This window comes from Lissotriton vulgaris, chromosome 10, assembly GCF_964263255.1.
Source record: "Lissotriton vulgaris chromosome 10, aLisVul1.2, whole genome shotgun sequence".
NCBI lineage: Eukaryota > Metazoa > Chordata > Amphibia > Caudata > Salamandridae > Lissotriton > Lissotriton vulgaris.
The window spans coordinates 74,112,712-74,127,861 of NC_141698.1; the positions used below are offsets into that span (position 1 = coordinate 74,112,712).

The 15,150-nt window shown below is 41.7% G+C and overlaps 1 protein-coding gene across 1 annotated transcript in view; it reads left to right on the plus strand.

Annotated features, from left to right (window-relative positions):
• The window catches only part of LOC147684693 (uncharacterized), a 207,340-nt gene that overhangs the window by 172,829 nt on the left and 19,361 nt on the right, over nucleotides 1-15,150 (plus strand). The window contains exons 28-29 of the mRNA XM_086940529.1: nucleotides 6,882-7,028; nucleotides 10,397-10,530. Of these exons, the coding sequence (XP_086796655.1) occupies nucleotides 6,882-7,028; nucleotides 10,397-10,530 (281 nt within the window). The remainder of the gene's footprint in view (nucleotides 1-6,881; nucleotides 7,029-10,396; nucleotides 10,531-15,150) is intronic.

The window sequence follows — 15,150 nt, forward strand, 5'->3', positions numbered from 1 at the left end:
GCAGAGCTTTCTATATCAAAACAAGCATGTGAGAGCATACATACAAATCTGAAAGGTAAGATCACCAATTGCAAGTAATAGTTCAAGGTGCTTTATTTCCCTCCAGATAATGTTTACGTCTTGTCTGATGAAAAAATATAATAAAGAATTCTGATTATGATTGTTGGATCTAGCCAGCTCTGCAGGGTTACCGCCAAACATTTAGCCTTTTTCCTCCACTTTTTGCAAATTTGTGTTTGTTGGTGTTAGGCCTCTGTGCACTTTACTATTGCTAACCAGTGCTAAAGTGCTTGTGCTGTTTCCCTAAACTTGGTTTAATTGGCTATGACACAATGGGCATATTTAATTTACTTGTAAGTTCTTTGTAGAGTGGTATACCATATACCCAGGCCTGTAAATTAAATGCTATCTGTGGGCCTAAAGCAATTATTGTGCCAACCACTTACTTAGCCCTTTAAAACATGCCCCAGATCTGCTATTGCAGTCTGACTGCAATTTTAAACTGCCATGCTGACTTGGCGTTTAAACCCCCTTGCTAAGCCTCAAACTCCCCTTTTATTACATATAAGTCACCCCTAAGTTAGGTCTTAGGTAGCCAATTGGGCAGGGTGCTAAGTAATTAAAAGGTTGGAAATGTACTTTTAAGTTTTACATGTCCTGGTAGTGAAAAACTCCTATATTCGTTTTTCACTTCTGTGAGGCCTACGCCTCCTATAGAATAACATTGGGGATTCCTTATTACATTTAATAAGCAGTAATATTTCTAGTTGGGCGTTTGTATGTTATGTTTAGTGTTTTTTTAAATTGTGGTGGCAAACCCTAATTAATGGGAAAGTCAGGTTTTGATCATAATTTTAAAAATGCAACGTATCTGCTTGTAGCTTGGCCTGGGTCACATGGCTGGATGTAATCCACTGTTAGAATGTGTGAATTACGACCAGAGAGTCACACAATAGAGGGATTAGGTGCTGGCGGGATTGGGGGCAGAGCTGAGCACAGCCCCACTTACAACTGAATAGCCTGTGCTCTGCCTTCACAGAAAGGATCCAACAACCCTACATTGTTACTGTAGCCCGCTTGGAGCCAGAGCAAGAAAGGCAGGAAATTCAATGCCCTTCAATGCCACTGTCTAAAAGCTTATCCCACCTTCCAGAACTAGGGCACCAGGTTATAAAAGTATGGCCTCAGACGCCAACTTTTCAGTTCACTTATGCACTTATGGATACTCTACCAGGAAGAAGGATTTCTGTGCTGCTGGAAGAATTTCCACTCTGCTAGACTGCTTGTCTAAAAGACTTCTGACCTACGTGGATTGCTTCCCTGGTTGTCCTGCTACCCTGCTACCTTCCACCTAGGGACAAGACCTGGATCTTCAACTGTCCAAGGACATCTAAAGTGACTCACAAGGGCTAGTATGCTGGCCTCCTGTTCAGAGCCACCGGGCCACAAAAGGCCTCCTCCATATTGAGTGTGTAGAAATTTGAGAGAGACCCCTTGAACACCAAGGGAATAGGGTACTTTAACAGTATAAAAAAGATTCTTCCCTAGTGAACCTATGCGAGACTACAACTTATACTTAATGTAATTAACAGACCTAATTAGCTGTCCTTTAATTAGGTCTGTTAATTACATTAAGTATAAGTTATAGTCTCGCATAGGTTCACTAGGGAAGAATCTTTTTTATACTCCTCCATATTGAACCTGCATCTGGTCCCAGCCTGAGTGAGTCCTGACCCTCCAAGTGGGGCAGCTTCTGTACTGGACCCTTCGAAGCGGTGCTAAACGTGCCCGGATAGCCAAAATCCAAAAGTGGGGGCTTAGAAACGTTTTGGGTAAAATCTGCTCTGAGAGCCAGATGGAGACTGGGACCAACCTTCTCACGTATCTGCCTGAGGTGCATCGCCGGTCGAATTGACTTTTCAGCTTCTCCCGCTACGTTCTTCTCAGCTACAGCAAATCCTTTTGAGCAGTCCTTCGCAAAAGGGCTATAGCACTTTGTGAAATTGTCTTCGGGTACAGCCCTCTGCCTTGTCCCACTGGATATTTTTGACTTCCTTTTCAATGATTAAGTCAGAACGTAGAAATCTTCACTATGACTTTGATCCAAGGTCATCCGATGATGAAGATACCTCCTCGGACATCTCTGGAGACTTTCCCAACTGCACTGTACCTTCTCAGACACCTTTTCTCAGAATTTCTTCACATTCCGAAGGTAAGCGCTGACCGTGCCCAATCTACCTCTTGTATCTGAACTGCGTTCCATCACAGTCAGACATATTTTTCGACCTTGATCCGGGCTCGTGCAACTTGATATCTGTGGTTGGCTCATTGATCTTTTAGACACTAGTTTTTACTAAAAACTTTAAAAATCCATAACTCTGGTTCTACTAATTAGATTACTGTTTGTGTGCCGCATAAATACGTTACACGTTGCCTCTAAGTTAAGCCTGACTGCTTTTTGTGCTAAGCTACCAGTTATGTACCCCAACCTAGGCCTAAATAGCAATCAACTTTTCACCTACATTTGTCCTACCTTGCTCTGCATAACGGTTCTAGCCCTGACCTTATACCCCGTTAAGTGCTGAATAAATGTTGATTTGCTTCCTTGAAACTAGCCTTATTTATTAAGCATGGGAATTCTTGGAAAAGTCCCCTGTGCATTACGTACATAACAGGATTAACATACTCTGTATAAAAGTCATGGGCATCTTCATCCTAGAGCAAAAGAGCTACTGTGCATAATTGCAGGTATTGATTTAGGCTCATTTACATAATCGTACACACAACATATCGATTGTGGTAGGAACCCAGAGGCTATCTTTATGGCATAAAACAACCATACTTTCATTAGAAAGAGAGAGGAGATGCTTCCACGCTGATACTGAGCTCCCTACATGCAGTAGCTCCAGCACGCAGTAGTCTGAAATCCCTTGTGGGGTGTACAACTGGAGACCAAGATGGGGTCCTTCATTCTCTCCCATCAGGTAATGGGATTGGCTGTATCCTAGGGGATTCTTGGCTTTACACGGATGTACACTTAGGTACTGTTGCATCGTAGGAGTGAGCTTCATTACAGTCAAGTCTATATGCCTGCTTATATTCTCTGGTTTAGCACCACGGGAGAATTCTACCTTTTATTTACTCTTTCGGTGCTTGTAATCTTTTGCATTTGCTTCTGTCTAATGATTGTCGCAGCAAACATGTTTTGTACTAGAATGACGCTGGTTCGATAAATGCTTATTGAAAACGTCCCTATTGTTTATTCTGTTTCTCTCTGAGACTAAGTGAGTACGATTGACTGAGCGAAAAGTATTGCACTGTTTCCACGGTCCCCGAAGGATCAAGGGTTGCCATGTTTGATATTTTCTAGAACCTATTCGCTCATTGGTAAGGTTAGGCGGCTTATGGTGGCACTGTGAGCCAGCTAGTCTAAAGGGTAACATATCCTTTGGGGGTGTCCAGAATCAGTCTAGACACCAATCCCTTAGTTTATGTTGTCTAAAGGCGCAGATCCTATGCATTTTTAGGAACTACATGACAGAGTTAAGCACAGGTTAATTTAGTGACTTTTTGTGATTCATCCTGTAAGGGGGTGTGGCTGCTACTTGGCCAGGGCTCATGCTCCAGTCAACCAACAACTCAATTTCTCACAACGAGCATCACCTGTGTTGTCCCAAAAGATGAGTCAACCCAGAGCTTCCTTTCAAGCGGCTGATCCAGCGCTCCTACCAAAATTCTACATAAATTATGTCACCATCTACCACCAAACTTACCAATCAGTACCAGGCCCATTAAAATAACAGAGCAGCTGAATCATGACGTTTTGTAGCAAAGACCTTCATGTGATGCACAAAAAATGCCACGACTCACATCCCGGCCTTGAGCCTGTCCGTTCTGAGCTTTCTGTGGCACAATAGCAAACCTCTCCACAGGGTCGCCTTTAGCAGTTCTTTTCAAAACTTCTCACAATAAAAATTTATAGGCTTCTCATCTTTTCAAAATAAGTTTTCTCTTGTGGCTTTACATCAGCAGGCCTCTTTTCAGAAAGCGTCAATTTTCTGTGCCACTTTTGCTTGCGTCACTTTTTCAGAATGCATTTTTTTTCTGCAGCCAACTCTAAGCTTCATTTGGAAAACTATTATTTAAACAAACATAAAACATCAATTAATTAAAGAATTAACATTTGTTCTGTTACCCACCCCCTTTGCTAAATGTTAACCCATTAATTATGTTACCTAGCAAAAGCACATTTAAGCAGCATATATTACCTTTGATATACCAATCCGATCTGGAACTGCATTTGTCACAGAAAAGACAAGACAAAAGCACATTTAAAAGCACATGCTATTATTTTTGACAGCAGCAGTTAGTATATGACAAAGACAATAGACAATAATTATTGTATTATTTCTTTTGCATTTTGCACAAATAAGCATAATGTTAGTCCCATGTGTTCATGTTGCACAGTTTATTCTAGGTTGATTTAATAACATGCAGCAAACCTATTAGTTGTATTAAACATTATGGAAGTTGGACTTCACAAGCCTGAACAAAATATTGTTCATTAACCCGCTCCATCACGGCCATAACGAGTGTTCAGCCCCAACTTATACTTTTCAGGTTTCCTCAGCTTATTTTTAGGTACAGCGCTAATGAACACCAAGCAACAACTCACATACATGAACATAAAGGAAGGTTCAGCTAATAGGTACTGCTACATAAGAACATATCATATTCATGTAAATGAACAGCCATGTCACTTTCATTAGTGACAGTGGAGACGGTGGCAGAAGTGGAGCTGTGTTTAGGGAGCCTTTATCTGTATGTAGAACCAATTCAATGGAGTCATTGAACACCGTCTAGAAAGGGAAGGGATAGATTGTAGCACTCGACCCTCCCATCACTTAGGGTTAATTGATTTAAAAAGACGTTCAGCTGGTAAGCTTCATCTATTAGTTAATAAGCAAACAATCAGAAAGCACCACTTAGTGTTTGATAACAAATTGTAGATTTTTATGCAATTCTCCAATTTAATGTAAAATGGATATACCATAGCAAACAAGCATTGGCACAGTTAACAGGTCTGGCTTTAAAGGAATGTTGCATGGCAATGTGAAGAATTACTAGCAAATAACATGGGAATAAATATTTATTTGTGAAGATGCAAAGAATGGTAGACTAGTATTGGTGTAGGTTAAAAGGCCAGGTTGCAGTTGCTAGACCATGTAGATTAATGACCATCTGTGCTGCTATAAAAAAAAGCAACAACAATTATCTACTTATCTAAGACACTTTAAAAATATTAAAATCTCATGTGCATGTCTGTAAAACTTCAAACTTAAGCAGCTGGATAAATAAACAAAATGATCACACCTTTGTAGTGGGTAAGCACTTTTTTGTGGGAGCTCACATTTGCCCAATCAAAGCATGTACTCCTGGCTCCCAACATATGGGCGGAGCTAAAGCCCCTCTCTAGTGAAGATCATTTAATCATCTGGCAACAGTTGTGCTGTTGAGCCAGACCATAAAAAGCGATTTTAGTTTCAGAGAAATTGAAATTGTGTACATATTAAGGGTACTTGTTTATGTATTTTTCTAATCCTTTGTACTTATTTAAGTGCAAAAATTGATTGCAAATCTACTGTCCTGTTCATTTGGGTCTTTAGGTCCAATGTCTAATTTCCTTTCTTTGCCCTGTAACGAGCCCCAATATGCCCCAACACAGGCCTAGGTAGATACACGACCTTTTACCAACATTTGTCCTCCATTGCTCTACATAACGGTTATGGCGTTGACCTTTTACCTAGTTATGTGCCTAATAAATGTTGTGTGGTTTTCTTTGAAAACTAGCCTAATTTATTATGCATTAGGATTCATAGCATCACAGCAGGATTACCATCTTCTGTATGATAACCCTGACAAAAGTCACCACAAGCGTCATCCTTGGACGGCAGAGCACCAGTACCATGACACATCTAGGTAGAACCCCTGAGGGTACCTTTCGGGTATATAAGTACCACATCTTCGCTGGGCAAAACAGAGGAGAAGCTTTCATGCCGACACGAGAGACACAGAAGTCCCTGCACGCAGACACTCCAGCCTTCAGTGGTCTGACATCCCTTGCAGAGTGTCTACTTTAGACCAAGACAGGGTCCTTAATTCTTTCCCATCAGGTAATGGGGTTGGCTCTTTCTTAGGGGAATTCTTGGATATACACCTACATACATGCTAGGTACACTTAGGTACATTTAGTTAGGGTTTGCATCTTAGGCAAACTCATGATTGCTACCATGTATCTATATGCCTGCATATACTCACTGTTTTAGCACCATGGGACAGTTCTACCTTTTATTTACTCTGTTGGTGCTTATAATCGTATCTATCTGTTTCTGTCTAATGGTTGTTGTAGCACACGTATTTTATAATAGAATGACTGTGGTTCAATAAATGTTTATTGAAAACTTCCCCTCTGTTTATTCTGTATATCTCTCTCAGAACAAGTGAGCATGAGTGACTGAGGGAAAAATAGTACACTGTTTCCACGATCCCTGAGCGGTCAGGGTTGTCATGTTCAATAGTTGCCAGAAACTATTTGCTCCTTGATAAGGTTGTGGGGCTTATAGTGGCAATGTGAGCTTGCTGGTTTACAGACTAACATATCCTTTAGGGGTGTCTGGAATCAGTCTGGACACCAATCCATTAGTTTATGATGTCTAAATGCGCAGATCCTATATAGATTTGTAGGAACTACACAACAGCACAAACATTTATGTAGAACAATGATGCTTCCATAGTGTTGGGGCCATGCATAGGATAAAGAATTACATTTTTGACATAATCAAAAATGACACATGCTAAGTGTTATTTTAATGCTCCTCCAGAAATTTCCTGCTGGATATCCCGAAAGCCTGCTGCCCAGCCTAGGAGGCATCACCTCTCAGTGCAATGAAAATGACATCAAAAAGTGGAACATCACATCGGTGCAAACACTTGAAGGTTTATTGAGTACTCAACTTCCTGATAATGTAGTAAGTTTTATTCAATGTGTAAATGTACAATAGGTGTGCAGAACACAGGAGACTTTCTCCAGGAGACTCTCTGTGCTCAGATGTGTAGATGTGAAAAAATGTGACTGGATTGTTCCTACAAGAACTAAGAAAACAATGGTATCAGGGTAGATGTAGGAATGGTATTTCAGGACTGAGAAAGGAAAAGTAGAGAAGAATATGTATGCCCGGACAGTGTACAGGGACTGTGAAAAGAGCAATAAGCACAGTAAGACGTTACTAAACAATCTCCAGCAGTGGATACTCAGCTATGGCGGAAGAGCGCCGCCCCCTGCCCGCAGATGAAAACAAAATATAAAATGATAATAAAACAGTTTTATTATCATTTTATCTTTCTTCGGTCTTAGGGACGGGGCCGTCATGACGACAGCAGCTGGGGTGCGGAGGCGAAGGAGTGGTGGGCACTGCTGTCAGTGAGCATGTTGGTTTGGCCGGCCATTTAAGGATGGACAAACCAACATGTGTACTGGCATCTCTCCAACCCGGCTGCATTTCTGGGTGGGGAACAACACCAGGCAAAGGCTCCCAGCCCCCAATGGAGGGCAAACCCAGCCCACTCCAACCAATCCCAATGCGGCTCTCATGGTTATTACTACCATGAGAACAGGATCAGGATTGGCCGTAAGGGAGCCCTAGCCAGTGACCAGAGGAGCAGAAGAGCAGCAGGTAAGATTTGGTTTGTTACTGCTCCTCCCCCACCCCCATACTCCCTCCCCACTTTTCCCCTACACCAGCTGATACTAATATCTCTACACAGACTGCTAAAAGTGGTGAGTTGTGATTGGGAGAACTCTAAAATATTTTGTGAAAGTGTTGTGATGGAACGGGCGTGCCCTTAAAAGTGGTGTAATATGCCATTACAATGTTGTCTTGTTCATCAGAAGAGCAATCAATTAGGTAGATAATCTGTAAATAAGGAGCAACCCCAGTGCAACCACAAATCAGAGCTTCTGTCCTCTCTCCCAAAAGAACAGAGGAGCATGCCTAATGTTCGAATTGTAGAGATCCGCCTCGTAGAAGGACAGTGTAATAACTGTGGGGGAGATTTACCAATATTTCACGCAACGCAGCAAGACAACTTGCTGTGTTGCATTGTAGGCAAAGGGAGAGAGCAGAAATGCACCAAAATATGGAGCACTTGTGTTCTCTCCTATCGCTGGCATCCTGTGTGCTGCCTAGTGCCAGCCAGGCAATCTTGCTCAGTGCAGCAGTACCTATGCCGCAGGCAGTATTGTTTTTGTGCAGGTAGGAGCAGCTTCCTACGCAAAAAAATCCTTAGAGGCAACTTCCTCTTGCTATGCATAATGCAGAATGAATCACACATACAAACGGAAAGCAATGAGAAGACAAAAATATATTTTTCCTCGTTGCGCCCCTGTCGGGCAGGCGCACCCAATCTGGTGCAATCCCCGGTTTACAAATCTCTGTAAATCTGGATTTGTGCCAAAATACATGGGAGGATGCCTAGGAATGCCATGTAACACCTACCCAACGCCAAGTAATGCATGATAGCGCTATGCGCTGCATTTCTTTGTATTTCCTAAACCACGCAAATCAACATTGAGTGTCTTAGTAAATGCCAAAATGGATGTTTTGTTGGGGGTGCGTCACAAATGTGACGCAACTTGAGACACAATCCTAGTTTGTTGTGGCGTTTTTAGATTGATGGATAAGGTTGACCATGGCCTTGAGGAAACTAAAAGGTAATCCAAAGATTTCATAAAAACGCATCCCTTGCCAAACGTGGGACAAGGTTAGAGACGTACAGGGGTAAGCAACACAAACAACTGTACAGCTATACAAAATAGAATCTCCTAGCTAAGTTGATAAAAACATTGATACCCATATTATCTAATGGACATTAACAAACATTGGAAAAGTCAACAGGTTTAACATTTTATAAGTAAGGTAAGAGCTACAGGTTTTGCCAATACTTGCTTGCATTGTATAATAGAATTGCAAAGCAGTCATCACTGCCTAAGCATGTGAACTCATGTGTACACATCAGCGGAAATATTGAATTGCTTTATCTTTATGATACAAAACCTTTTCAAGATGGACGCCCTTGCATGAGTGCACTCACACAAGCATACCTGGCAATTTTGGATTGAGAAGTTTGGAATGGAATAGAAAGAGAAAACATTTCATGATCACTGCTTATGCACATGCATTCTGAAGCACCAGTGACATTTATGACTGTAATTTACCATTCTAACATGACGGAGAGACATTTTTGAATGGTAAATAGAAAACAAGGTTTGCATGAAATGCTGCTCAAACTAAAGGGTGGAAGGAGTCGGTAGCACTGTGCAGTTGCAGGGCCCTTGCAAACATAATAAAAAAGTTGGGGGGAATATAAAATGCAGGCGGGTGAAAAGCAGGGTAGGAATTGACTGGCAGGGGAACAATGGGTGAGTGGGTGAGGGAGCAATGAGTGAGTGTGGGGGAAGCACCCGTTTGTTAGTGCGCCGCTGCCAGGCTCTCCAAAGGTACTATGAAAAAAGTTAGGTAAAACCAAAAGCAAGAAAAGTGGTGGTGGCCAGAGTAGGACTTTAGGGCTCATGAATGAAGAGAGAGAGGCGAGCTCGTAGAAGCAGAAGAAAAGAGTGGAACTAGAGAAAAAGAAAGGAAATGTCCATCCATGAAGTGCAAAAAATTAAAAGTTAGTTCCCTCATGTCAGCAGTGGAACTACACAGCTCATCCTATCAAAGGAGTGGTAAAGAAGCTATGCTTTGGGCACAGTACAAAAACAAGAATAGGGCTGGAAGCCATGGAACCAAGAGCACGGCGCAATAAAGGTAGAGAGTTTTTAACATAGGACAAATGGGACAACTGTTATTACAGCTTTGGGAACCAATGCAGACATCTGGGATATTCAGAAATTGTGCTAAAATCCATCTATAAGTGCATTTATTGGACTGCTCTGTGGAACAGTGGAGAAACTGAACAAGGATTGACATTGCACATAGGAGTAGAGCAGGTGAGGAAATTTAACCTCAAACGCAGTTACTTGTCTGCGTCAAAATATTCGCCAGCGAGGCAGGTCCAAAGGCTTCCAATGAGGGGTTCACAAGGTTGCTCATGCTTTTTGGGCCCATGATTGGGAGCAAATGTTTCTGGGCTAGACAGCGTGGTTCAATAGATTCAGCCCAAACAGACCTTTAGAACCTCACATTCACGGCCATACAGCTCTCACTAGAGATCTGTCAGGAGTTGCAGAAGTTATATATATTTAATTTTACACTGTGCTTAATACAATACCCTCCAGTGTTCGAAAGTACATGAAAGTGTAAGGAACTGAAGAATGACACTGTTGTTTTTTTTTTAGGCTTCAGCAATTATTAATCAATACACTAGTTCTGGAAACCCATTGAACTCATCCCAGCTGAACGCGATTGGCACTGATTATGTCTGTCTTCTGAATGATGCGCAACTCAACAGCATCAATCCCAATGCCATCAGGTATGTTGCGTCATATTATGTACCCATATTTCAAACTTATGATTTTTAGAAATCCTTTCACAGTGTGGTGGCCAGCATGAAATTGTGTGTCCCCTCTTAGTCAGAGTGTTAAAAAATCATCTGTGTTTGAGGTTACCCAGTGAGATTCAGATAATATCTGGCATTTAGTTGAATCAGGTTGGAGAGCGATGAATGGACTACATCCAGTAAGCTGAGAGCAACTATCTGAGGCAAGTTATAGAAAGCTGAAGTAGCCAAGTGCTTTATAAAACACAGTGGACAATTTCCCTTCTACTAAACTACTAACTTGTTCATTTTCTAAGAAATCTTTTTCTTCTCAAAATGGTGGCTTCCCACCTTTCAAAGTCAGTTCTATGTACAGCACTACTTGGCGGATTAACTATTTCTGTTGCTCTTTTTATTTGTCAAAATTTCTTTTTGGAGAATCAAAAAAGTGAAAACACTGAAGTCTCTTTTGAGCACTATTGAGTTTGGGGTCAAAAGTAGTAACATTTAGAGCAAGAATTAGTAAAGCTAGTTGATCTAGCGTTTCAACAGTGTTACCCAATATTGTGACTTGGCCAATGCTTTATGCGTATGCTGTCCTACAACAGCAAAAAGAAAAAAATGCTTATTTGCCAAGATGAAACAACATCTGCTTGAAAAACAAAATCAGATGATGCATATTTGCTCTTGCCTCATTAGGCATGAGCGAAAATGCATTTTGATGCTACGACGGATACAATGTCACCACACATGAATGTGTGCATCATGTAGCAGTGGCCATTTTAAAATATGTAATTTATTGTTCCAAAATGGTGGACGTCAATCGTGAACTGGTAAATTAAAACAATACAAAAAGTACAACACTTCTACTTGGTCCTATACTTGGCCAACCTTGTTTGAGCCAGCCAAGTTGGTTAAAAATATGAGGTCTCATCTCAAACCTTTACTTTCCTGTGCGGTCAGGTTATGCATGCTGTAACCACTTGCTTTTTACTTGTTAAAGGTGCTAAGAAAAAATCTTACCATTCCTTCCAAAACCTCACCATTGGGTGGTGAACCAGGGGACTATAATTAGTCGTCTAAATTACTGTAATTCTTCATTCTTGGAATTGGACGAGGCCTGCTGGGAAAGCTACATCCCCGCCCACTGCCTCTCAGTGCCTCTCCCTCCTCCTAGGACCTACTTTATGGGATCTGTAACTCGAGTGATTTCTCCTTGCTTTTCCCTTATTCTAAATGCTTTCTTCTTGTTTGTTCACCTCTTTCTCCTTGCTTTTCCCTCGTTGTCACTGTTTTCTCCTCGATTCTTCACAGTTTTTAATGTCTTCTTCTTTAGTCCCTGTGTTTTCATTCCTTTCTGCTTGTTTATCCTTCATTGCCGCTTGCTGTCGGTTTCCCTCCCTCCCAGCTAGCTCCATCCAGTGTTCCAGGGCCACTCCCTCCTCCCAACACCTACTTAGTGGAGGCCGCAGCACGACCCCATTGAGCAGGTTCCATAACCAGCTCTCCCTGTGCTGCTGCATCGCTCTTGGGTATGACTTCCCCTTGCTTCTTCCCTGTATTCTGAGTGTTTACTCCTTGGTTTTACCTTATTTTTCACTGCTTTCTCCTTGCTTTTTTCCTCCTGTTTTTGAGTGCCTTCTCTTTGCTTTTGCCTTGCTTTCGCTGGTTTCTCCTTGCTTCTTCCCCAGTTTATGAGCGCCTTCTCCTTGCTTTACCCACATTTTCATTGATCGAACAGTTCACCACGAAGCAATTAGCAAGTCCCGCACCTTGAAATCCTCACAGGTGATTTGCTGGGCTTTATAAATCTTTTATTTACTGATTTCCAGCACTCTGATCATGGGATGGTGGGGCCAAATGGGAGGGTATGCTTTTACCTTTGGCTGCATGGATGTTTTCTGTTGATTTAGCTCGAGGACACACCCCCGGGTATTTGCGCTCTGTACAAATTCTGTAATATATCCACTCCATGTGACAAAATGAAGGTCTGTGGGTTGGTATTGACTCCCATTTGAAATAAAAATATTTTTCAGCTAAAACCTGTCACTGAGATCAGTTTATTCTGCATTTCATTTTTAAAGTCTAAACCTTTTTCGATTTCTGTCTTCGAGTAAAGCTCTTAATATGGTTCGTGCTGTATATGAGTAAAGACTATTATCACCAATATGCACTTACCTTCATGATATTTTGGTTCTCAATAATTAGGCCTCGATATTGTGTCCCCACAATATTTCACAATATTTTTGTCCTTGATACTCTGATACTCTGATATGTAGCTGCCATCTTCCATACCATAATGATTAAACAAACATTGGTTCTGTCGGGTGGCTTAGCAAATTACTTGAAGTAAAGGCTATGTTAGCTCTTAAGATATTGACAAGAATGATAATCAATTACATTCCATTGCACCTCTCTGAGAACAGATTTAGTTCAAGGTTTTTATGTATGAAAAAGTCACAATTGTAATACACTGGAATTTCTTCATTCCATTTCCAATTCAATAACTGTTAAAAACATGTGAAGAGTGACTGTTGGTGAACAAAGTGAATAGTGAAACAAATTCAGTGACACTTATTTACAAATTCATACAGTATTGTACATGGGTAAAGGGGGGGAATGCAAAGTTTTTTGGTTTTGGTGGTCAGAGTTCTGAATGAATATTCCAAGGACACAGATGGTTATTACGCCTGTTCCCGGAGGTTTCTTGACCAATGTTATGCGTCGACGTTTCGACCCTTAAGTGCCCCAGTTGGTGGCCACGGTGGGTCTTTATCAAGACAGGGAAGGGGGGGGGGGGGGGGACATGGGGTCTGACAGGCGCTGTTCGAGTGATTGCACACAGCTTCAGACGGTACTCGGCTCTACAACAGAAAGCGCCGTTCTTCCACATCAAGGGATTGACCTCAGGCTTCCCTCCAGGGTGCGATAACTTCCGTCCTGTGATCCCAGACCCCATGTTCCCCCCCCCTTCCCGGTCTTGATAAAGACCCGCCGTGACCACCCACTGGGGCACTTAAGGGTCGAAACGTCGACGCATAACATTGGTCAAGAAACCTCCGGGAACGGGCGTAGTAACCATCTGTGTCCTTGGAATATTCATTCAGAACTCTGACCAACAAAACCAAAAAACTTTGCATTCCCCCCCCCTTTACCCATGTACAATACTGTATACATTTGTAAATAAGTGTCACTGAATTTGTTTCACTATTCACTTTGTTCACCAACAGTCACTCTTCACATGTTTTAAAAGTTATTGAATTGGAAATGGAATGAAGAAATTCCAGTGTATTACAATTGTGACTTTTTCATACATAAAAACCTTGAACTAAATCTGTTCTCAGAGAGGTGCAATGGAATGTAATTGATTATCATTCTTGTCGATATCTTAAGATCTAACATAGCCTTTACTTAAAGTAATTTGCTAAGCCACCCGACAGAACCAATTTTTTTTTAATCACATATACCCAGGTTCTGAGGGACACAGGGTTACCCCTTTCTGTTAAATCTTCCATACCATGTCATATGGCACCATACTTTGCCATGCATTGATATATGATAAGAAAGGACATCGGTTCGCCTATTCCCTTAAGACCAGGCAAGTTCAGAAAATCAGAGTTTTCCCCTGCCATTAAATAAAACTATGCGTTATACATTTGCTTAATAGAAAACATCTCTGGCCAGATGTACAATGTGATTTTGCACGCGCAAACGGGTTTGCGTACCTCTTTGCACATGCAAAATCACTGTTGGCCGTGTACAATTCCTAAATAGTAAGTCGCAATTTATTTGCGACTCACTATTTAGGAATTGCGAGTCGCAATTAGGAAGAGGTGTTCCCTTCCTAATTGCGTCTGCAATGCTATGTGTGAATATTTTGTGACTGCAATTGCGGTCGCAAAACACTTGCAAATTACCACCCTCTTCAAGTGGGTGGTAATGCAGTCGGAATTTGGAAGGGGTCCCCAGGGGACCCCTTCCACTTTGTGACTGTCTCTAAAAATATTTTTTAAGGGCACTGCCTGCCCTTTAAAAATGAAGCTAAAATGTTTCTTTTTTTATTTTAATGCATCCCGTTTTCCTTTAAGGAAAATGTGCTGCATTTAAAAAAAAAAAGCTGCTTTATTAAAAAGCAGTCCCAGACACAGTCGTCTGCTGAGCCCAGCAGTCAGTAGCGGTCGGCAGTAGGTGTTTCTATAGGGCGGTGACGTGGGCAGGAGGAGGGGCAGGGTGGGGGGAAATAATGTATGGATTACGGAGTTTTACAGGTAAGTAAACATTTAAATACATAAAACGAATTTCGTTGCGCACACTGCATCGCCAAATGTGATGCAGTGCGCGCAACGAAATTCGTTTTATGTATTTAAATGTTTACTTACCTGTAAAACTCCGTAATCCATACATTATTTCCCCCCACCCTGCCCCTCCTCCTGCCCACGTCACCGCCCTATAGAAACACCTACTGCCGACCGCTACTGCCAGCAGGCCTATCCCTGGGAGGGCTGGCATTCCCTATGGGCTCGTAAATTGCGAGAGGCTCATTCATTTTAATGAGCCTAGCCATTCGCGACCCCATTGGGAGCAGCAAAACAGTGTAAAACACTGTTGTACATT